This window comes from Danio aesculapii, chromosome 23 (genome assembly GCF_903798145.1).
Source record: "Danio aesculapii chromosome 23, fDanAes4.1, whole genome shotgun sequence".
Lineage (NCBI taxonomy): Eukaryota > Metazoa > Chordata > Actinopteri > Cypriniformes > Danionidae > Danio > Danio aesculapii.
Genome location: NC_079457.1, coordinates 21186704 through 21212685, shown reverse-complemented (window position 1 = coordinate 21212685; position 25982 = coordinate 21186704). Strand labels below are relative to the sequence as shown.

The following is a 25982-nucleotide window of genomic DNA, read 5'->3' as shown; positions in this document are numbered from 1 at the left end:
ACAAACTGCAATGGGGTATCCTGCCTACAGAATCCCCCAGACACTTCTGCACCCTTTGCCTAAATACTCAAATCATCATAAATTCAAGACAATAAAAGCTTCACCAAGACTCTTGCCTGGTCATGAGTTGATGTAAAGACCATTTTCCCTGGAGTGGAGCATCTGGCAAAGATCTTATCAAAGTCAAAACCCAAATTAACTGATATAAGGGAGATTGTAAAATATTATAGTGAAATTAGGACCACTTTACCAATCACACAGAGACATTTAAAATGACACCAAACATGAATATAAAGCCACAAGATACACCATAGTAAAAACTTAAACATTCTGTGTGGAATGTGAGTGTGCTGCTCTGGTGGAGAAGGTAAAGTCAAAGAGGGGGGCTCAGGATGCATGATCAAGACAACCCGAACAACTGGTTTTCTAGCTGATCTTCTTCTCAGATTAGAAAGTTTATTGTTTTAGTGCTATTCTCGTGGTCTTGTCTCGTGTGGAGCTCCATCACCGTTTTCAGGGTTTAATATTATGGAGAGATATAGCCATCCTTACAAAACCGTTATGATAAATAGAGTTAAAAATGACTTTTTTTAAATAAAGGGTTAAAAGTTTTATTGAGATGGATTGTTGGTGATTATATGGGTTTTGGCCAGATTGGGTAGTAATACATGAACAAGGAAAAAATTAAGACCATTTTGATTTTGAGTTTTAAGACATTTTAAGACCCCACAGAAACCCAGATTTTGTTATTTCAGTTTGTAACTGTATTTGCATAATAAATTACAACACATTAACCAATATAAATTGCTGCATATAGCAACACTTTCATAATCTTGATTAATTAACACAGACCAAAATGGCTATTTATTTTACTTTTAAATTAAAATGTAGCATAACCAATAATTGACTCAGATAAACCTTAAAAGCCTTCAAGAGGAGTAAACGCTAACATTTTTGGAATTAGAAGAGTTGGATAATGTATTGTAAATACTTATAAAACATAAAGTATAAATAAAGTATAAATACTTATAGCCCAATAGCTATCATCTAAATTTGATCTATATTTAATGCGTTCCACACAATCATAAAGACAGAAAAGTTAATCTGACCATTTATATACAGTAACTCTAATCTTTGAGTTTATGCTTCATAGCATAATTGGCATAGCAGTATTACATCATCAAATACAGTTGCACTGCAATTCAAGGCGAGACTTGTTGGAGCCTCCATGACGGAAATGACTATTTACACTTCTACTGCTCTAAGGTAATGTCATATTGACTTTCTCCCTTGTGTTGCTGCGCAGTTTTCTGCTAACTGTGTCAACGAAGCTGCACAAAACAAGCTATCAAATGGACTGTGCCAAGTGAGCTTTAGGAATATTTTCATTGACAAAAAAATGCACGAGGCACATGCACATAACTACTGTAAGGCAATATATAAATGTTATTGGCCAATTAAGAAAGTAGGTTTTGATTGCTTGAGAGACAGCATGCTTCATAAAATATTAACTTTTAGTAAGACACTTTGATCACAGTTTACAGTTTGACCCAGAAATGTTGCATTGTACTTCCTGTAATAAATAATAGATAAAATAACATTCAACTACACTGTAACAAAGACCTGTATTATAGTGTAACCCAGTTTTTAAAATAATATATATTTTATTTATATTATTTATTTATTTATTTATTTATTTATTTATTTATTTATTTATTTATTTATTTATTTATATTTATTAAGTCCTTTAGGTATAATTAATAATAAAAGAAGCTTAATAGCTGGCTGTGCTTTGACAGAAAAGTACAAAAAAGATTCATACAACAAGCCATAAATGTGGAATTAATGACAACATTTTATCAACAACGTAGCTTAAAATTTGTCCTTTGATCGTTTGACAATGTTTTGGACAATTTTCATATTTATAATAATCAACAGCTAATTCAGACCAAACATGAAACACGTTAAAAAAAGTTAAAACTTGTTTTTTATTCCTTAGAAACTTCTCACTTCGTTTCACCAGAACTTGGTGTAAAAAGTAATAGTAAAGATCAACTTTACCCACATTTATCATAATTAAATGTGGCATTGATCCCTTTCTAAAGTCATTATTTTTGCCGCAAGCTGACAAAACAACTTGGACCTCATACCTTGAATCGTCTCTTTCTCCCAATTCAATTCCTCTTGAAGCTGATGAAGTGTTTGGCGGCGATTCTGAATTTCCATAACTTTGGACATTAGATTGTCCACATCTGTCTTTTTCTCCTCCCATGCTTGTTGTGGGATGCCATTGGTAGGTGGAGGTGCAAAGGGGGGGAACTGCATATTCTTTAAACACACACAAACATCATTAAACAACATAATAAATACAAATAATACATTAAACACTTAAATTTAATTCTTCTGTAGCATTTTGTCAACACATCCCAAATATTGCAAATGAAAAGGGTTTTGTACTTACAGCCTGTGATAAAATGAGTCTTTCTTTCCTTAGAATCTCTTGAATTGTCCTCACAAGTTGCATGGGTTGTGGGTAAAGCACACTCTAAGCACAGAAACAATTCAGCAGGTTACATAGAAAATAGGAGGGAATACAAACAATGTGCTCTACGTCAACATGGCAGGCTGCCAATAGTGAGAAATCCACTGGGTGTATGATAAATAAAAGAAAGACAACTCTTAGTTTTGGTATAATTAATACAACATATCTGGACATGCCACACATTGATGAACAGTGGATCATCAAAAAAGGGACTTATCCATTTTTCATTTCAAGTACCCTCAAATATGAGTTTGGATATGCATATTTGATGCATTGTGCAGTTTGAAACAGTCATGTCAGACATCCCATGGTCATATTCCATGATTTAAAAAAACATTTTTTTTACTCAAGAGAACATTACAATAGTTCAGCCTAGACAGAAGAAGAGCTTGGACAAGTCATGGGAAAGTCTTCACACTACTACACTGTAAAACCCAAAACATTAAGGTAACTCAATCCATTTGAGGAAACTGATTGCAAAAAAACATTTAAGTTCAAAAACTAATCCTAATGAGTACTGTGAACTTCATCCATTTGAGTCAACGAAGCAGTTTTAGCACAGTAAAACTCAAATGAAGAGAACTCAAACCAACTACTGTACTACTGTAAGACTACTGTAAAACCTAAGAAGTTAAGGCAACTTAAAACGTTTGAGGAAACCGATTGCTACAAACCATTTGAGTTAAACTAATCTATATGAGTACTATGAACTTACTCCATTTAAGTTGAAGTAACGAGGTATTTATTAACTCATTACCTTCAACACTGAGTTCAAAACTCTTTTCAAATGAGTAGAATTAACTTTAAGTAAATTGAGTTAACTACAATCATTTCATTTGATAAAGTTGACTGTTGGGTCTTACAGTGTAGGAACTAATGACAGTATTTAATAATAGTTAAAAAGAATTGTAGACAAACAAAACTTAAGCCCAAAATACAAAATCATTTAAATAAAGATCCAGTCACAGACTCTTAAGTACTTGTATATATATAAATCAAAACAGTGACTCTTTCTTGGCCATCTTGTTGTTTGTAAAACATTATAATTATCTTTTATACTGCCCAAAAGATATTGTGAACACTTCAAAAAAGTTCACTAATCACTAAAGAGCCTTTAGGGTGCTTTCACACTAGCACTTCTGGTCCACACCCTGGTTCGTTTGACGTCAAAGTACGGTAGGTTTAGCTGGTGTGACTGTGTCTTCTGAACTCAGGTGCGCACCCGTGAACTGTACCCAAGTCTACCTGAAAGAGATATACTGGGGTATGGTTCACGTGAACTCTGGTCTGGTTCACTTCTGGTATGAATGCAATCGTTCCAAATAACAGAAATGAACCACCAACTCTACAACAAACTTTAGTTTTCATTATGTCCATTCTTTTGTGTATGTCTGTGTATCACGTACTGTACCTTGGCAACAAGCGGAACTGACCAGTGCAAACAGTAATAATGTTTGCTTGTCTCCACCAAAAACGACTTCTGCAGACATCGCGTGATGTTCTGAACGTTTTTAATGGGTTTTTTTGGCAGATAGAGGCAAGTGGCTCTCAGTATTTTGGTTTTGGTAACAAAAAGCCGAATATGCGGACGTCTCTATTTCGGCACTTTGCTTTTGTGCCCATCACCTAGCAACAGCCGTATACATAACAGCAGTTTGATGACGCAAGTATACCGGGGTTCAGAAGGAAAAAAGACAGTATGAATACAAACCAGCTGAGAAGGTGGCAATGGGGGACAATCAAACTTGGGTTTGGTCCATGTAATTGAACCAAGTGTGAAAGAACACTAAGTATACACTGACTGTTATTAAGGAACTAACTTAGTTTAATGAACATTTCAATATTCTACTGATCCTTTTTCAACACTGTAAAATCACTGGTAAATCATTGGTTCCTGAAAAATGGAAACCACTGATTTCAATAAAGAACATATTTTAAAGAGTGTCCTAACAACCTGAGATGCAACAAGATTCCAGGACCATAGCAATTTTGCATTGCGGCAAACATTCACGTGTAGTTATGACATGGTGTAAGCCAGCAGAAATTAGAAATGTTATTATTTTTGTACACACCCAGTTCTTGCTCATATGCTGTAGTTTGACCCTCTCCACCAGATTAGGGTTCTGCTTGGCCACTTGATGCAGCAACATCACCATCTGATCCGACAGTATTTGAGCCTGAGATTCCTGCTCCATGTTGTCCACATCAAAGCTATCCCTAAATCAAACATTGCAAATACATGATGGTTTTAAATCACTGCTGTACTGAGTCATCCTTAGAAACTGTCATAAACTGACAGGAAACAGTGCCATTCACGACTAGCTCATCCTGTTTTTTATTCTTTCCAACGTAATTTAACTTTGCTAACTTTTTCACATACTGGGAATTCATGTTCAACCACACCTGAAGTGTATTTCAATTTTATTTGTTGTTTTCGGTCACCATTTCCTTTTAAAGATGATCTTAGTCATTTGGGTTTAACAAAGCATTCCCCTGCAGGCCATAGTTAACTTTTTTCACATTAAAACAGCCACATACATAACCTTTCAAAGCAAAGCCCACAAAAAATAGACTAATTTTACAAGTCCCCTAGAGTTAAACAGTTGAGTTTTACATTTTTTTTTTATACATTTAGCTGATCTCCAATCTGGTAGTAGCACTTTTAGGCTAGCTTAGCATAGATCACTGAATTGGATTAGTCCATTAGCAAAAAATGAGCAAATTATCAAAAATTAACAAAGAGTTTAGATTGTTTTCCCTGTATTTTACAGTTACAGACAAAAGTTGTTATTTTCCCTTTAATTCTACACTGAAAAAAGTATTTATTGAATTTACTTTTTTGTCTAGGTATGTGGTTGTAAGCAATTTATATGAGCTGAATTTAAACAAACAAAATGAGTAATGTTCAAGTTAATTTGTTTGTTTAAATTCAGCTTATATAAATTGTTTGCAACAAATTGCAATGAACCATTTTTTTCAGTGTAGGGGAGGGGAAAAAAGTGGAGTGTTCCTATAAAAGATTTAGACATGCTTTAGACATGCACACTAAAGCCCTGGTCAGATCACACGATTATTATTGTCGGCTACAAAAGTCACTATGTCAGATCATGCGATTTTTTCTTGATAAAATCTTGACTTGTCGTGGGTAGCAAATGTGCCAGACTACACGTTTCTACACGATCAGTCATCCTGGCTGTGACGTCTACGACGAGCATAATTTCAAAGCAGTCACAAATGTTGCTATAACAATATCTATATTTTTTTATCTTAATTTCAATTTGTTTGTTTTTTTTATCTTATTTCAATTTCAATAAACACTGATGCTTGCAGACAACTAACTACAAGTTGTATGTAAACTTATGACTTAAATGAATTAAATGACTTAACTTAAAATTGTCAGAGTGTGTGTCGCGAATAAAGTGTTTATCAAATGAAGAGTCAGGTGTCTTTAAAGTTTTGGAAAATGGCTCATAAAAAAGGACAAGGACGTAAATGCTTTTTACAAGTCGCAATCAAAAATGAGATAAGTGGTGTATTGGAGTGTTGCTATAACAATATTTTTTATCTCAATTTAATTTAATAAACTTCAATCTCAAACACTAATGCTGGCTAACAACTAATAACTATTTAAAAGGCATTCATAATGACATTGATAGGATTAAACTTTTATGTTTCCTTTTTAATATTAATATATTTTCTTTGAAATCTAAATGTATATTTTTCTGCCAATGTTGCTATTAAACACTCCCTTGCCTGAACGTGAAATGAAAGAACACCAGCAGCTGTGAAGCAGTGAAGAATTAATTAAATCCTTCTTTTTCACAGATCGGAACAAATCATCACCGCACAGTTGGACGGGCACAATCAAAAATATAATACATATATGTTTCTTGGAAAAAATATATTTTTGAAACGACTTTCGTTAGCTATAACTTGTATCTTAATTGTTATGTATTTTTCGTTGGTCAGTTAACTACTAGATAAAAAAGAATAACGAATAACCTTTTAAGTGAAGTGCTTCAAAACAAGTCTGCTATATGCTTCATCGCCTAAACACCAGTTGCCGTGAGATTGTGTTGGTTTGGTGAATATAATAATAATCTAGCCTTAATAAAATTAAAGTTAAATATTCACATTTTCAGAGAAGCCTATATTAAACTATTACTATTAATGACACATTTGAATAAGCAGGACAGGCTTTTATTAGAACAAACTCTGTTGGAAAGATGAGAGCTGTGTCGCTTGTAGCCGAAAATACAAGTAAGTAGTGAATGCAAATATACAAATTGACAAGTACAGCTATATTACTATATACAACGTTATATGAGCAGCTGTTATGTGCAAATTGGCATGTAAAGTGTGTTGTTAAATAAGTGTATATGTGTATAAAAGTGTATAGCAAGTAGTGATGTTGGTTCCACAATTATTATCATCAAGTGTTCATGAGATGGATTGCCTGAGGGAAGAAACTGTTTCTGTGTCGGGCTGTTCTGGTGCGCAGTGCTCTGTAGCGTCGACCAGAAGATAAAAGTTCAAAGAGGCAGTGTGCTGGGTGTGAGGGGTCCAGAGTGATTTTGGCAGCCCTTTTGCTCGCTCCGGATAAGTACAGTTCTTGGGGAGTTGGAAGGGTTGTACCAGTGATTCGCTCAGTGATTCTTACTTGATTAAACGAATTAAATTGTAATTTACCGGCGCAATGGATGGTTTTGTCACTAACAGTGACAAACAGGCTTCTCTGAATATTTCACTTAATTTTATTTAGGCTATTTTTTTTTTAACAAACCAGTTCGTGTTTTGGCGCTGAAGCATAGGCTATAGCGGACTGGTTTTGAAGCACTTCACCTCAGATGTTATTCTTGTTTATTTTGTAAATAACTGACCAACAAAAATATAGTAAAATTAGCCTAATTATTATTTTTTTCTTGTATTATTATATTAATTATAAATTATTGTACTTAATCATTTAAATTACTAAAATACAATGATGTGCTTTCATTTTCTTGGTCTCACTCGCGACAATGAATAAATGTAGCCTTTGACAGCAAGCATCAGTGTTTTTTGAGATTGAAATAAGAATAAGGGATGATGATGGGTGCTAGATATGTGCGTAATATAAAAAAAATCCTGCTGGTTCCCCTGGAAGAGAGAACTCAGAATGGAGATGTCGGCATATTTGTGCCAGTCAGTCAGATCAAATTGCTTAAAACACTTTAATATTTTAGAGAAAGTAGTTAAAGTTTGCATAGGCAATGACTGATCATATCCAACCATGACCAACCCATCTCTAAATATGCAGCCTGTTTTTTGATTACCTGACCAGCTCATTAACAGTAGCACCCACTAAAATAACTGATAAATTACGTTCTCCTATTGGGCCGTGTCACACACATGACGGAAATCGTCGTAAAGAACGAGAAAAGATTAAACATGCTAGACTCTCTGCGACGGTGTCGTGAGGCGTCCCAGGCATGGGATCGGTTGTCGTGAACTATGCCACATTACACGAGAAGAAACGATTGAATCTTGTGTCACGACGCCCATTTGTTGTTTACGAATCCACGCGACACCCTACGTCAAGAAAATCGTGCCTAAATCGTATGATCTGACCGGGGCTTAAATAGTTACCTCCTTATTCAGTTTGCAGAAACCATGTTTGTGTACTACTTTAAAAAATAGTTGGAGATGTTGTTTAATTCCCTGTATGTGCATTTGTTAGTGCATGAATGATTCAAGTGTTAAAGATAAACAACTATAAGCACATATGCAGTTATCCCCTCACTTTCAAGGGCATTCAAAATGACAATCACATTTCGAAGCATTTTCCAAGTTTTTGCACACTTCCTCATTACAGTGGTAGTCAAATGTCCTCAAACTATTATTACATGGATACATGGTCACAGAAAAACTGTAAACATAAGAGAATTGTGATTTCTAGGACATGAAAATAAACAAAATTAATATTATGAATTGCATTGTTTTGTTTTATTTTATTTGGTACTGCCCTGAAAAAGTTTTTTTTTTTCCTTATAATACACTTATTGCCCATATGACACAAAGCATCTGCATTAATACGAATGAAGCGGTTCAAAAGTTTGCATATGTTAAGATTTTCATTATGGTGTCATTACATTAAAGACTTATGTTCACTCAACCTACCTAAATGTGATATGGAGATTTAAACAATGTGCATTCTTTCCCTTTGCAGAGAGTAGTTCCAGCACAATCTGCTGTAATGTGGTTGCACGTTGGGTTTGGTGCGCAAACATGCACAAGGTTTCAGGCCGGACTGTACCAAAAAGCCCAGGAGCTGAGGGGTTGGGGGGGGGGGGGTGGAATTCCGGGAGTTTTCAGGGAGACAGAACAATACGGGAGATGGGTCTAAATTATGGGAGACTCCCGGGAAAAACGAGTGTTGGCAGGTATGCTGCAGAACCACAGTAAAAGTCACCCAAAATTACAGGAAACTCTTACACGAAAGCACTTCACGTAAACACCTTAATTATATTATTGTCTATCAAGGCAAATAACTAGATTACAGATGTCCATGTAAGCATAGTCAGTAGTGTCTTCGAAGTAAGTGAAAGATCCAGAAGGGCATCCTGCTGATTTGATTCAGAAGGGCACTTTTTTGCCAGACGGCTCACCGGTTTGACTTTCATTCACCGTCATTCATTTTAAAAAGCACCCGGTCCATTTTATTTGTATGTTTTACTCGAACCCATAAACTCTACAGTTGCCTGATAGTAAGATGTGGAGCTAACATTAATCATATTCACTCTAGTGAACTGCATTCATCTTGGCACGTCACGTTTGATGTGGTAATTTCACAGTATGAATACACACAGGTTCGAAGACTCGTTCTCGCCACCTACAGTGCAATTTGGCCAGGTATACACCCGCACTAAAATATCAAGGTGAAAGTCATCATAGCTTGTGTAGAACAGACCCAGCTCCCAACCCAACTTTGAGAATAGATTATTGGCGAGATTTTTTTTATCTCCCGATAAGAGTCTTGCGTTAACGCAGCATGTTAACACCGATAACGGCCCACCACTAATATATTTATTTATTTATTTTTTATATATATATATATATATATATATATATATATATATATATATATATATATATATATATATATATATATATATATAAAAATAAGAAACATGCCCTTTTTCCAATGGGCAATATGCACACGGGCTTCCGGTGAACTGTCTTTTCATTACAAAATTGTCACGATTAGGATCTGATTTCTTTAAAAATCTGCGATATTTACTGCCTGTTAGATATACAGGAAGTATATGAAGAATATGAAGTGGGTCTCAGATCGGACAAGAAGCACTGCATTAAATTCCATTTCCTCCCCGCCATGTCTTTAAAATATAACAGTTTATTTTACCCCAGTATTTTAAATGGAAATTCTGTGCTAGCCTGTTGCTACTGTCGGCGCTAGAGGTTACAATGGTCTTTCATCTCGTTTTACGCTTGAACAACTAAATTAATGCTTAAGTCTATTTAACTGAATGTATTGCAATTACATTACAACATTGATGCTGTAAAAACAACCTTGTAAAATTGAAAATATTCACATTAAGCTTTCACCAAAAGTTTATAGTCAGCTTTAAACTCTAGCTGTGCATAGATTTCATTGAGCCTCTCAGTTTATAAGCTTTAAGCTTTTATAATGTGGAAATTGAATCTTATAATTACAGTAATTACAACCAGGTATGGGCACATCTCTATTCATTTCTTTGGTCACACTTTAGAAGGGTTCAATAGTTAATGCTAGTTAATATATTTATCAACACAATAATGAAGAATATTTCTACATTTACTAATGCATTATTAAAATCCAAACTCATGCTTGTTAACATTAGTTAACATGAACTGACAATGAAAAACTTTATTATCATATAACAATAACAAGGATGAATCCATACTGTAATAAATGTATTGTTCATTGTTTGGCCGTGTTATTAAATACATTAACTAATACAGCTTTATTGTAACGTGTTACCATGTCTCTAATTACAATTTATTTATCTTTTTTTTACTTAAAAAATGAGCCACATTTGCTTCTCTAAAGCCTTTCTATAATAAATCACATTAAGAGGTGTCAGTTCAGAACAACATTAATAAAAAATATTGTCAACTTTAAAACAACATAAGCATTAAAAAAAGCATGTAATTAATGCATAACAGTGATGGCTTACCATTGCTGCCCCTCTATCCAGCTGGCCAAATAGTGTCTGATATCCAGAGGAAAAGTGATTGGGTAGAGTTCATTCAGCACCTCAGTTGTCATGTACTGTATGTGCTGGGTCATTTGCGCCCACTGCGCCATAATGTGCAGGCACTGCAAAGGTTAAAAATCACACCATTAACATAGGAAAGCACTGGAAAAACGGCTGTGAATTCCTTGGAAGATGCATGAATCATCCACCATAAACTAAATCTATAAGGATTACTCATTCCTGTGATGATCTTTACTCTAAATTTTTTCCATCAGTGTTCCCCACAAGCCCAACAAATAGTGACATTTGAAGCAGTGTTTCCGAAATAGGATATGAGTATTTTAACAAGGACACAAAAACCCGCCACTCTTCATTAATCACTCACACAAAAAATCCACAGTAATAGTTTAACCATGGATTACTTCCTTCAATGAAAGACATCAATATTTATGGGTATACAAAGAGGCTAAAAAAGGATCCAAACATTTATTTTGGTCAAAACATATTTATATTAAATACAAATAAACATTGAGCTCCATATTCTATGAATGGATTGAACAAGCTAAAATAAAACACTGGATAAATCAGTATAAAATGTAATTTCCAGTATCTAATTGTATATAATATATTTGATTATATATACAGTTATACATCTGATTACAGAGTATAATAGATGTACAAAGTAAGCTGGTGCATTCCTGGCTTTATAGGGGCTGTTTTGTGGTTTGATTTAGTTCAAAAGCACAAGCGGATGCTCTGGGCAGAGAGCAGGGTTTGTTAGTCCTCTGTGTGACTTTTGTTTGGGCAAGTGAGAAATAACAGTGTGTCTGTCTTATCTCTCCCCAACATAAGGAGACCGAAGACACTGTATACTACAACACGCTTACCAAAACAACTGCCCGGCAACCACTAAACTTTTGCTTGCTGTTTTAACGCATAAAATACTGTAGCTATGCTGCATTTTATTATGATGATGATGCTGCTGCTGACCTTATTATTCTCCAAAACATCATTTCTTTTCATATTGGTTTTTAATTATTTGCATTTGTATGTTGTGTTTGGATAGGCTGTGGAACGTGAAATGCAAATTGCAAAAACAGAAGTTTGTATAAACCCAAACCCAGAAAGGTAAATGTTTTATTTGCATTAAATAATTAATAAATCAAATTTATTATAAATGCATTAAAATCATGAATTTAAAACTCCCAAAAAGGTATGTAAACAGACGTTGTCGGTGTATCAATATTGTTTTACGTTTTAGAGTTAGCTGAAATGAGATGATTATAATAAGATACATTGCTAGTTTGTAGTTGTGTGTAGTGCTTTACAAGCAGCACGTATTGAGTTAGACTCAAGCACTGAAACTCAATGTTTCCTAAGGCATGCAAGCATGCTGGATCATGTCTTTCAAAACTACTGTCAATTCCCCTTTTTTTTTTTAAGTAGCTTTGTCTTAAACTTTACACCACTCCAATGATTTTTACGATATACACTGCTTAAACTAGCTTAAGTTGTGTATTAATAAATGTAATAATAAATATGTTATACAGTTGAAGTCAGAATTATTAGCCCTTTTTTTTCTTTTTTTAATATTTCCCAAATTATGTTTAACAGAGCAAGGAAATTTTCACAGTATGTCTGATAATATTTTTTCTTCTGGAGAAAGTCTTATTTGTTTTATTTTGGCTGGAATAAAAGCAGTTTTTAACTTTTTAAAAACCATTTTAAGGTCAATATTATAAATTAAGGTCAATATATAAACCATTTCTAAATAGAACCGTGAACTGTACACTAAGCGGGTTCATTTCTAATATGTAGTTTAGCGAGTACACTGTACAAGAAATTAGTAGGCAGTGGGAAATTAGTAGGTTTCTGTGGTAAATTCCAACATGGCAACCCCCACATTACTCATTAGTTTCAATCCACACATTCGCTTTAAAATGATAAAAGGGTTAAATTTTCATTATCACAAGAATATATAAGAATAAAAGCTATTTTACAAAGTGCTTTTAAATCCCTTTTGCACTATTTCATGTCGTTATTGCGTTTAAATTGTGCAAGCAGTTACATTGAAAACATTCAAAGAGATTTAAAGCACCTTAAAAACCTGGTTGATACAGTTTTTCAAACAAAAAATTGAATGTTGAACGCACAGCTTTAAATATGTAGAAGAGGGGGCAGGATTTTCAAACTCCAATGATGAATGTCAAAATAAACTTGTGAAGTTAAAACACTTGAGTAAAAGGTGCATAATGTATTGTGCATCATTAAGAACACAACTTTAGTATTAGTGTGAAACTGATAAGACCACATTAATGTCTTGATTTTTCTGTTCCAATTAATATTTTCTCAGTTCCTCATCATTAAATTGCTTCCTTTTAGGTATACTTTGCACTAATGTTTGAGACTGGAATTTGGTACATCAGGTTGAAAACACACACAAACACACACTCACACACACACACACACACACACACACACACACGCACACACCTATGTGGAGACATAACATCTCGATATAAATGTTCAAGGGAACTATGTTATGACAAGATATTGGACCAGCACATGACCTAGGTACTTCTCAAATGTACGCATTCATTCATATATCAGATAAGGTGACAGCAGACAGTTCAACATAACCACTTGCCAGATTCCTATTGTGTGAACACCAGAATAACAGGTCTGGTGAAAACACAGCGCTTATTTATGCAGAACTTTGAACAACCCATAAAAAATGAAATTTAAAAAAAAAGAGGATCTCAAGAATATAAAGGACGGGACATTTATTGAAGAATCGTTTTATTGCTTCTGAGCAACTGTTTAGGAGTAAAACGAAGACAGGTCACAGCAAGTTATTGACAGTGTTAGTGATTATTTAAATTTATTCTGAACTCCACTTAAATAAATAGATAAAATATTATTATATATCCTATAAAATATTTTAAATCACTTGGTTTGAAGGACATAAAATAAATGACAAAATAAAAGATTGAAATGGCAGTTAACTCAATATTTTGGGCCGTACTGTGATCTTTAAATTGGTCATCTGTGATTTTGATTCTAAATCTGAACTCATAAATTATAATATAAATATTGCATACATGATTTATATTATATTATAATTCAATTCAATTAATTTTGATTTTGATAGCGGTTAGATCGTAAGCAGCTTAACCTAGATAAAGTTAAAGTTTTAGACAAAGACAAAGTTCTAGTAAATTGAAATAAAACTGTGTCAGTCTAGTTTTCAGAGTTTAAGTTCAGTTTAGTGGTTTAGTTTTCACTGCTGAAAGTCCAAACACTGTGTATATCCACTGATGCGCATATCCACAAGTACTATAGTATAATATAATCCTCTTTAAATCTTGGTCATTAACAATCTATGAAAATCAATATTTATTAATAAAAAATATATAAGTGAAATTAAAATTAAACTGGTTATATTAATGTACTTGAAAAAAAGATTACATATGTATTGCACTTAATGTTTTGATGTCTGACAGCTCCTTTTAATTCAATTCTTACATAGAAATACAGTTACTTTTCTTGATGCATTTTGAGCATTTTTGCATAAAATTATTCACTTTTTTCTTCAGCACTATCATACTAATGTTACTGGCAGCAACACGAAATCAGACTTTCTGAAAAATCTTTAATCTGCAACAGTACCCAATTTTAAATTTGCTTTTATCTGTTTCTAATCAAGGTATCAACCTGGCATTAGATGTTTATTCCTAATTCTATTAGGAAAGAAATGAAAACACAAAGCATCTAAAAATTATGAGCCAGGGATATCTTGGATAAAGTGGTTTGGAGAAATCTAATTAGAAGAGTTTGAGCTCATTTGATTGACTGTCGAAATTATTTGTAAAACTCTTAAGAGGAAACACGTGAGAATATTCAAGCATTATTTCCAAGGAAATATCTGAAATGCACAATTTTTCGACCTTGTGCAATCTCACTGGTCAAAAGAGAAATAACTGCGACGATGGCAAGATTTTACTGCTCATTTTTGTTTAATTGAATGTTAATTCTCTATAATGGAAAATAGAAAACTCTCTCAACCTAAAAAAAAAGGTTCACACAAAAACTAGAGATATTAAACTCAAAGCAGCTTAGCATTTCTAGACCACTTATTCTGTCATTCATCAAAACTGCCATTAAAATCTGATAATTACACTACTAAACAAGACCAGTGCTTGTATCTACAGTACAAGAATGCCTTGAATGACTGATCCAAAGTGTACACCTGGAAAAAAAGGTACAAACTGTCACTGACGTGGAGCCTTTTCAAAAAGCACACTTTTATAATTTTTAGGTACTATATACAGCTTTAAAGTACCATTATGGTTTCTTTAGGTGCAAATAGCTACCTAAAGGCAACAATAAGGACAATTTAAATGTGTAGCTCTTAAAAAGATTTCATCCAAATGACCGTTTTGAATTCTAAGTGTACACTTAAGATCAGTCAGTCAATCAGTCAATCTAAACATTGTCGTTGTGCAGTCATCCAGTTACTACTCATATTAACACTGTGACTAATAACTAAAAAAGACGTAAGCAAACAATTTGCTTCTCTGAAAAACTTGAAAAGCATTCAATATTTATTCAGATTTAATTTGGGAATGTTTTACTATTTATTCTGTACTGAAGTCTGTAATCTCAAATTTCCTAATGACTGAACATTTTAGAATTGTCTATAAAATGTTTAATTAAAAATTAATACCTGCAAAAAACATAAACCGTTAACAAATATGATTAAAAAAATGACAGATGGATTTACTTCTAATTCTCTTGGCACAGAAATAAACACACCACTAAGCCCTTTAGTGCCTTTTAAAAGGCAGCCATTAGTATTCATATAATATTAATGAAAAATAACAACATCCCTATCCCCAAGACTGAAGCTGACACATGCAATGTTACAACAATAGTGAAAAAGGGTTGTAATCTCTCTAGTGTACATTGAAAAGAACATAAAACACAGCCTTTGGGGAACAGAAAGTGGGGCCTGGATTCAAGCGGGCGCTCGTGCTACAATAAATGTTTTTCATTATCAAACTAAACATGTAACGTGACACAGTAGACAGTAATATGCAAGTCCACTACATACAAGTAGGCCTTCCTTCCTTGCCAAATCCAGTAAGTAGTTATTAACGGAAAACCTGTTGAATTTGTGAATTGTCATGAAGTTAATGTCCCTCGAGTACTTTGTCAAGGAGCATCTAAGCAAAGAAGTGACCATGTTATTTTGGCGTCGTCTGAGTATGCTAATGTTTATAATGACATATCTAAACCGATTTTAACATTTAAACTGAGATTAACTTCTTATAAAATGAGATTTCTCTTCATACGAAATCGTTTTTGGTCGCTCGCTTCGCTCGAAAGCGTATTTCGTGTACAGAAGAGGAAAGTGGGCTATTACAAAACTCATGTTTCCTCATTACAGCAACATTCTAAGATAAACAAATTCGCCTCGCCATAAACTCACTGTCCGCGGTTTATATAAAACACAAATACAATGCTGTTAAGACGAAAACTTACCCGGTTTTGACGCCAGGACTTTAACACGCGTACAGATGAAACTCTTCGCCTTCCGTGTGCGTTATTTGTTTTTTTCTTTCTATCCACCTACTTTCGCTTTACACTCGCACTGAAGCTGCTGCTTATTGGCCACACTGACGCAGCTCCTCTACCAGGTGAATGAGAAGCTTTGTCCCGCTGGACATCATTGGAAATAGAGATGTGCTTTTAAATACGAACAAATCTAATAAAGTATACATAATATTAGATATGTGTGTGATAAAAAAAATGCCTCGACGCGCTTGTTCTTCTTTCAATGGAGTGCCTTCATACTTTTGTAAGTTTCTTTATATAGGCATAGATATGTTTCTGTAATCACACTTCTTACTTTATTAAATTCTTTATTTTCCTAGTGTGTGTACATTGTGGTCTGAAATTTGTATTATTTTATTACAATTTTTATTTTTATTGTATTAATATGAATTTAATATTCACATTTAATTAAATTGAATATGCATTTTCCTCTTTTCTTTCACAGTTTTGTAACGTTATATATACATAAGTTAAAGCTCTTTTTTTCTTACCCAATTTCTGTTTAACGGAGAGATTTTTTGAACACATTTCTAAACATAATACTTTTAATAACTCATCTCTAATAACTGGTTTATTTTATCTTTGCCATGATGACATAAATATTATTTGACTAGATATTTTCAAGACACTTCTATACAGCTTAAAGTGACATTTAAAGGCTTAAATAGGTTAATTAGGTTAACTAGGCAGGATCGAAAAAAAGGTTAAAGAGGATAGTTTAAAGAGGATAAGTTTGACCTTAACATGTTTTTGTTATTGTTGAAACTGCTTTTATTCTAGCCGAAATAAAACAAATAAGACTTTCTCCAGAAGAAAAAATATTATCAGACATACTGTGAAAATTTCCTTGCTCTGTTAAACATCATTTGGGAAATGAAAATGAAATGGAAAAAAAAATCAAAAAGGGGCTAATAATTCTGACTTCAACTGTATATAAATTACGTAATATATGCTGGGTTAGAATTTAACGTGTATATACAATATATTATATCTGTACACGGTAAATTCTAACGAACAAACTAAATTTAATATTTTTATGTATTATTTATTTTTTATTTTTCTGAAAATCACTGATAAACCAGAAAAGGACAGAGAAATTCAGCTGTGGTAACACGACCATTGACCACAGTGCAGACAAACATATCTACAGCTTCGCACTGGTTGTGTCTCAAAACCGAGATAGCTCGCGAGATATAATTTTAGACACCACATGCTTGTTTAACAGAGGCAGCTTTCTATATTTCTGGGCAAACGTCATTTGTAGGCGGGGAAACAACGTCATTTCTGCTAGAATCACTTGACTTCCAGTAAGGAGTTTCGAAAGGGGTTTCCGTTTCTCAAAGAGGCTCGATTTCTTTTGCGTTTTATTGTTATTTCTTCTTTCCTGTCACAGAGAAAGTCACATACAAATGAGATATTGCTATTATTTTAATGTACGAACGATATAAAATGGCAGCAGTGCAGTTTCACTACAATAAAATTAAGAAAATGTTTAGTTTTTTTAATTAAACAAGGAAAAAACTATCATTAAAATCAAATCCAAACATCAACACATATTAGAATCCTTTAATAAACATCATTCTGAATGATTCCTACATGTTTGGTATCCCGTGAGCTGGAGTGTTGCCATGCCCAGATTTTATAAATGTTTTTGTCTAGACTATTTTATCGTTTACGTTGTTAATCTACTTCTTTGTGCATCTTTCATAAGAAAGATACAATAGTCTCGCATAGAATTTGTTAAGTCTCCCCTTATTTTGTGCTTTCTATGACATATTTCTTAATTTGTTTATACCTGTTTATTTAGTCTGCTTGTTTTTAGCAGACCTGGCAACATGTCATGGTTCACACCAGGAAACGAGTCAGGAAACTGCCTCGTCATTACTACCACTAAAAATCATTTATAATCTCACACCCACAGCCAAGACAGCGTTTTCTTATTATCGTCGAGATATTTGATAAATATATGACTAGTGTAGGAGTGTAGAACAGAAATAAAACATGTTTTACAAAAAACTTAACGAACAAACAAAAACAAATCAACCACCAGAGGGCAGAGTAACACCATGTAAAAATCGAAATGGCTGGGGTTGAAGTAAATATTATGTCATAAAACCAAACGGTCTAAAAGGACACTTCCCCTAAATGTACAAGTTTTCGAAATTACATTAAGTCAAATCCCTCTTATATATGCAGGGAGGTAGTTTGAAGCTTCAGACATTCCTTACATCAAAGGGTATTAGCTGATTTATTTGGCCTGTCTGAGGGCTGTTGAGATCAGCACAATGCTGTTGGAGCTTCAGGGGTTGTTTTCATGTTCAGCTTTAACTTAAACAAAGTCATATTTGACTTGATCAGTCTCCCGCTGATAGAGTTTGACAGGGCCAACGAGAAATTCTGAGCTAGCAAATGTTATCAATAAAAAAGCCATAGCAGTTGTGCAAAGTGTTTAATTTCTATCACAACAAACCATTTACAGCAGGTTTGAAAGGTAACAAGTGTGAAAATAAACACAACGAAAGCAGTATCTTTCTAAGATATTGATAACAAAATGGTCCAAAAACCTGAATACACATTTTTTTTGCGTGCAAATTTTTAAAAATAAAACAGGAACTGCACTGTAACCAAAGTAATATTTTAACTTAAAATAACTGTCAAAGGGGCGACACGGTGGCTCAATGGCTAGCACTGTCGCCTCACAGCAAGAAGGTCACTTCTGGGCCAGTTGCCATTTCTGTGTGGAGTTTGCATGTTCTCCTTATGTTGGCGTGGGTTTCTTTTGGGTGCTCCCGTTTCCCCCACAGTCCAAATTCATGTCCACATGCAAATTCCACACAGAAATGCCAACTGACCCAGCCGAGGCTCGAACCAGCAACCTTCTTGCTGTGAGGCGACAGTACTACCTACTGCGCCACTGCAACATCATTCATAATAAATAAAATACATTCACATGCAAAACAGCTATTTTAAATGATCTCCTTAAACAATTTTTCCCAATATTTCAAATCTGAAAGACCTTTGGACAACAATGTGTAGAAATAAACAAATAAATAAATTCACAATTTAAAAGAAAAGCAAAAATCATCAATTGGACCTGTTGTTTGTTCTCAATTTTTTTTCATCTTAGTTCAATTAATTTCAAATGAGCTTTATAGGCATGACTTGTCAAGTACTGCCGAAACATTGGACATTTCATAAACAATATGTGATAATAATTCTTTAATGTGTAAATAGGGCTGGGCCAATAAACGATATCATATCGAATCATGATAAAATGTATGTCGATAATGATGATAAGCTTTGGACATTTTTACTTGATATTAATCTAAGAACCAATCACACAGCAGGCATATGCAACAACAGGAATCTCTAACTGTGTTAATATTAGAGATGTGCTACGCCAACCAGTATTGTTTAGCGAGCTCGATTCACTTTCCCACCAGCAGTATTAGTTGTTTATTTTAAAGATGAATATTTTTACAATTTTAATTAAGTAAAATATTTGTTTTAAAATAATTCTGTAATTGTTTTATTTAGAAAATGCAATAAGTATATTTTGTTTGTGTACTGTATATATGCTGTCAATGACAGCTCCTCTGAATATAATATTTTTTTTTATTTTATATCATAAGTATATTACAGAAAATCAGAATCTCCAAAAAAATCTGAGTAATGTGTAAACTGTTAATAAACAATACTTTAAAATGTTATTTAATGAAGCGTCTAATCTCTGTGGCTTCAGTCATTGTTGGCATACTCTTTTAAAGCTGGAAGCATCAACAACTTTTATCTAAATATATATCTTTGTCATTCACTATGGGAAAGTATTATTGATATTGCATTTTTGACGTATCGCCCAGCCCTACGTGTAATATCTCCACTCTTTCACAGCTTGTCATTATTTCAGGGTCCTCCTAGGTAAAGTGCCGGTGCTAAACAACACCGAAGGCAGCACATCTGGAATCAATACAGTTGAACTGGTAACTAGAGGGTTTTGGGGGAGTTGGGGCTAAGGGTTGGGCTAGTTACGGTTTTGGCCCTGGGGGTCCGTGTGTCCCTGACTCCTAAATAGACTTGATTGCTACCAGCTGGCAGCCTTAACTCACCCTGTGTCAGGGATCTCCTCTGATGTCAACCTTGTCAGTATCAAGGCTAGACAGGACAAAGGAGAGCAAGACACGAGCGGTTCTGGACAGAGGTGAACTCTGGGAAATCTTGCTGCACTGCATGTGAACTCTCTGCTTTCTATCTTTATAATTTCTGCATTGATGTGGAAATATGAAGGACATTTCCAATGCAACAAATAATAAATATATTCATGTTATAAACATGCTGTTTGCAGGAACATATGTTTTTAAAAGGCCAAAAGTGAATAGCAGTGCAGATAGTGGGCTGTTTAATGCACAGATTGACTGTTGAAGACAATGCAGAAATCAGTTATAATGCTTTAACTGAACAAAAGGTAAAACTTATACCTTATTTACCTCAATAAAGGAATGCTTTACTACCCTGAAGCAATGTTTCTTAATCTTTTTGACTTTAGGACCCCCAGATTTGCCCCACAATATAAATATAACATTTATTTTAGCATATTAAAACAGTTTACAATCTTTTTATTTGTTTGTGTTTTGTTATTTTACTTAAATGTTTCAATTATTTTTTTTGTGAAAATAAAATGTCAAAATATAAGTGTTAATACCATTACTATTACCATTCCATCATCATTTAGTGTAACCAATATCTATTTATTTCAAAATAAAACATATTTATTCTGACCTGTGTTTGTTAACATAAATTACAATATACATCTATTACAATATATTATTAAATAGTATGTACCCTCTTCATAATACTGTTATGACATGTTTAACAGTCATCATAATTTTAAAACTTAAATAAAAAAGAATGTATGAAATAACGCTTATGTGAGGTGTTTCTAATGCAGCCTCTATAAGACTGAGAGTAAATTTGATGTTGTTCTCTCCTCTGGCTCCTCAGTCTCACACATTTTTTTCTTTTTCTGAAAGTCTTGATAACACCATCAAGGATTTTTTTTTTATTATTATTTCAACAAATAGGATAGTAAAAAAATCATTTGTTGTACTCTCGATTTACTGCACTCCAAGTTTGCCCAGCTATGACACCTTCTACTGAGAAACCCAAAAATGTGAATAGATTCTATTACAATTTAAATAATTGATCATCAAATGGCTCTTATTTTAAATTTGCCTAAACCGTTTCTTTAGCATATAATCAACTTGGCTTATGAACCAAATGAACTATAAAAATATATATTAATAATTTATCATATTGTAGTCAATGCATTCTATTTTAATTAACAAAATCACCTCCTTTTATTATTTTTATGAATAAAATGAAACTCACATCATCATAAGCTGTACTTGTAGTTTTTCCAGAACAAAGAAAGGGGTAATTCACCTAAAATTGTAAATATACACACCATTTACTCACCATCAAGTGGTTCCAAGCCTTTGTTTCTACATTCTGTTGAACACAAAAAAAAAAAAAAAAAAAAAAATATATATATATATATATATATATATATATATATATATATATATATATATATATATATATATATATATATATATATATATATTTTTTTTTTTTTTTTTTTTTTTTTTTAAAAAAGAAGATCCACCATTTACTTTAATAGTAGTATAAACAAACACTATACATGTCAATGGTTACAATTTTCCAGCTTTCTTCATAATATCTTCTTATGCATTCAACAAAAGAAAAAAACTCAAATAGGGACAGATGAAATGTTAATACAGGATTCACAGTTTGGGTGAACTATCCCTTTAAATCAGTTGTAAGTTAAAAAAATTTGTCCTTAATATAACATCCCCTATATTGTGATGGTTTAATTAAGTTTGCAGGATCAATAACAGCAAACATCATGTAAATCTCCCCTCCAATTATCAATTTTGGCTACCACTGTATATTAAAGGTAACCAACTAGTCTAGGTAGATGTGACTGTGAGATTCTGCATTGATAACTGTAAGATTCCTCATTAAAAACTGTATAGTTTTTTTATAATTCTTGTTAGGGCTGCAAAATATATCGTTTCAGAACTGATATCGCAAAGTGATCACTTGCAATAGTCACATCGCAAGTAAATTATATATTCTTTACAAACATTTATTTAACTCATCTAATGAAGTTGTATTCATATTGCAATATATATCGCAGAATAAAAAATATCATAATGTGTCATTTTTCCAGTATCGTGCAGCCATAATACATGTGCCGCTTTCTAGATTTACAATATTGTGCAGCACACATGAATCTGTCCACTTTTTGTCATTGTGTAATTGAGATTCTGCTCCAGCTCTGCATTCAGAGAGGTCGACATTAAGCTGACCAGGTCACATCACTCAAGAATGCATCCGCACGGACGCTTGATACGGTAAGTCGAGTAATAGTGGAGAGGAGGGTTTTTCCGAATAGACTTTTTGATTTACATTATACTCAATTATAACTAGGATTAAAAAATAAACTATAGATACACAATTGCGAGCACAGTTTAAATGGTTGCGATAAATCTGTTTTCAATGCTGACATCGTTCACGTGACCACATTGACAAGTTAATCAGAATCAGAATCAGAATCGGTTTTATTGCCAAGTGTGCTTCACACACACAAGGAATTTGTTTTGGCTACAGAAGCTTCCAGTGTACATAAAGTGACATGTGACAACACAAAATAAATCTGAAAAAATAAAATAATAATAATAAAAAATTATAAACATTAAACAGATGCGGTTAGTCAAGAAACCTGGATGTTGAGTTGTATGTACAGATTGTTATAAATATACAGGTTATAAGGTGCTGTGTACAAGTGCGAATGTAGAAAGTATTGCATTGTACATTGATATAAGGTGCTGTGTACAAGTGCGTATGAGAAAGTATTGCACATATTTATTGCACAGTAGGGGAATATTTAACTGTTCATAAGGTAGACAGCCTGAGGAAAGAAACTTTTCCTGTGTCTGGCTGTTTTTGTGCTCGGTGCTCTGAAGCGCCGACCAGACGGTAACAGTTCGAACAGGTAGTGTGCTGGGTGTGAGGCGTCCAGAGTGATTTTGCGAGCCCTTTTACTCACTCTGGAAGAGTACAGTTCTTGAAGTGTAGGAAGGGTAGTGCCAGTGATTCGTTCAGCAGTCCGGACTATTCGCTGTAGTCTACGGAGGTCAGTTTTGGCAGCTGAGCCGAACCAGACGGTGATTGAAGTGCAGAGGATGGATTGGATGACAGCTGAGTAGAACTGTACGAGCAGCTCCTGTGGCAGGTTGAACTTCCTCAGCTGACGAAGGAAGTACAGTCTCTGCTGGGCTTTCTTCACAATAGAGTCTATGTGAGTGTCCCACTTCAGATCCTGAGAGATGGTGGTGCCCAGGAACCTGAATGACTCTACTGCAGCCACAGTGCTGTTCATGATGGTGAGTGGGGGGAGTGCAGGGGGGTTTCTCCTGAAGTCCACTATCATCTCCACTGTTTTTAGCGTGTTCAGCTCCAGGTTGTTGTATCTGCACCATAACGCCAGCCGCTCCACCTCCTGTCTGTATGCAGATTCGTCACCGTTCTGGATGAGGCCGATAACAGTAGTGTCGTCTGCAAACTTAATGAGTTTGATGGAGGGGTCTTTTGCAGTGCAGTCGTTGGTGTACAGGGAGAAGAGCAGTGGAGAAAGAACACATCCCTGGGGGGCACCAGTGCTGATGGTGCGGCTGTCGGATGTGATTTTGCCCATTCTGACTAGCTGCTGTCTATCTGTCAGAAAGCTGGTGATCCATTGACAGACAGAGCTAGGAACAGAGAGCTGGGCCAGTTTGTACTCAAGCAGTGATGGGACGATGGTGTTAAAGGCAGAACTGAAGTCCACAAACAGAATCCTTGCGTAGTTCCCTGGTTTGTCCAGATGTTGTAGGGTATAATGCAGTCCCATGTTGACTGCATCATCCACAGACCGGTTTTGGCGAACTGCAGGGGGTCCAGCAGGGGTCCAGTGATGTCCTTCAGATATGCTAGCACCAGTCTTTCGAATGACTTCATGGCCACAGATGTTAAGGCCACAGGTCTGTAGTCATTGAGTCCTGTGATCTTTGGCTTCTTTGGGATTGGGATGATGGTGGAGCGCTTAAAGCAGGATGGAACTTTGCGCTGTTCCAGTGATCTATTGAAGATATGGGAGAAAATGGGAGCCAGCTGGTCAGCGCAGGTTCTCAGACAGGCTGGTGAGACACCATCTGGCCCTGGTGCTTTCCTTCTCTTCTGTTTACTGAAGATCTGACGCACATTTTCCTCACTGATCTGAAGAGCAGGGGGGGGGAGGAAGATGGCTGGAGGTGTTGATGGCTGTGTAGGGCGATGGTCCGGGCTGTGTTGATGTGGTGTTGATGGCTGTGTAGGGAGATGGTCCGGGCTGTGTTGATGTGGTATTGATGGCCGTGTAGGGCGATGGTCCGGGCTGTGTTGATGTGGTGTTGATGGCTGTGTAGGGAGATGGTCCGGGCGGGTGTGAGGTGTCTGGTCATAGGTGTCAAACCTACAGTAGAACATATTCAGCTCGTTTGCAATATGTTTATTGCTGTCGATACTGGGGGACGGTGTCTTGTAATTAGTGAAACCTTTTAAGCCTCTCCACACTGATGCAGGGTCGTTAGCTGAAAACTGGTTTTGCAGCTTTTTGGCATAGCTTTTCTTAGCCACACCAATCTCCTTTGTCAATGTGTTCCTGGCCCGATTGTACAGGATCCTGTCACCACTCCTGTAAGCATCCTCTTTGGCCTGACGAAGCTGTCTGAGTTTTGGTGTGAACCATGGTTTATCATTGTTAAATGACAAGTAGGTCCTGGTAGGGATGCATAACTCCTCACAGAAACTGATGTATGATGTTACAGTCTCTGTGAGCTCGTCCAGATCTGTGGCTGCAGCTTCAAAAACATAAGTAAAAACAAATACAAATGTAACATGTAATATAATAATAATGTAGTATGGAGAACATTAAGCAAAATTCTCTATTTATATAAAAAAAATTCTTGCTAATTAACGTTAAAAAATCTGAATAACTTACTTTAGATAACGTTAAATGCAGGTCGTGAGACATTGTTTGCAAACATCTTTCCTAGGTTGAAACACAGATTTGACGACTACACGAAACTAACAGTTATTATGTTTCTTTCAACAAACCTTATGATGTTCATGATGTTTTTGCATAGTTCATAGTGTTTTGCAATAACATTAGTTACGTTAACGTTAAATCTCTTTCGCGTCCAACCGTCCAACCTCATACACCTCGTGCCTTGATGCCTCTAATCCCGCCTTCAGGAGTATGTGATTGGATGGTAATTCCGCGCTTCAAAATATACTCTGTCATGATTGGCTACAATTGACAGGCTGCATTAAATAGATACCACTAAAATGTAAGACTAGTCTGAACAGAAATACAAGCATCTCATAGAGGTTGAGGCAGGAAACCATTCCAATCAGGGAAGGGAAATTTGGTGCTAATTAACACTGTGTAAACAAATTACAAACTGTTCCTGTCTCTAATTGCCCTGATT

At 34.7% G+C, this 25982-nt stretch overlaps 1 protein-coding gene across 1 annotated transcript in view; it reads right to left on the bottom strand.

The window, feature by feature from the left end:
* Positions 1–16427, bottom strand: part of stat6 (signal transducer and activator of transcription 6, interleukin-4 induced) — a 44265-nt gene extending 27838 nt beyond the window's left edge. Inside the window, exons 1-5 of the mRNA XM_056448983.1 lie at positions 16321–16427; positions 10756–10898; positions 4615–4759; positions 2462–2545; positions 2151–2328 (exon numbers count right to left, since the gene is read on the bottom strand). Coding sequence (XP_056304958.1) covers positions 2151–2328; positions 2462–2545; positions 4615–4759; positions 10756–10886 — 538 coding nt within the window. The 5' untranslated portion in view covers positions 10887–10898; positions 16321–16427. The remainder of the gene's footprint in view (positions 1–2150; positions 2329–2461; positions 2546–4614; positions 4760–10755; positions 10899–16320) is intronic.
* Between the last annotated feature and the right edge of the window lie 9555 nt (positions 16428–25982).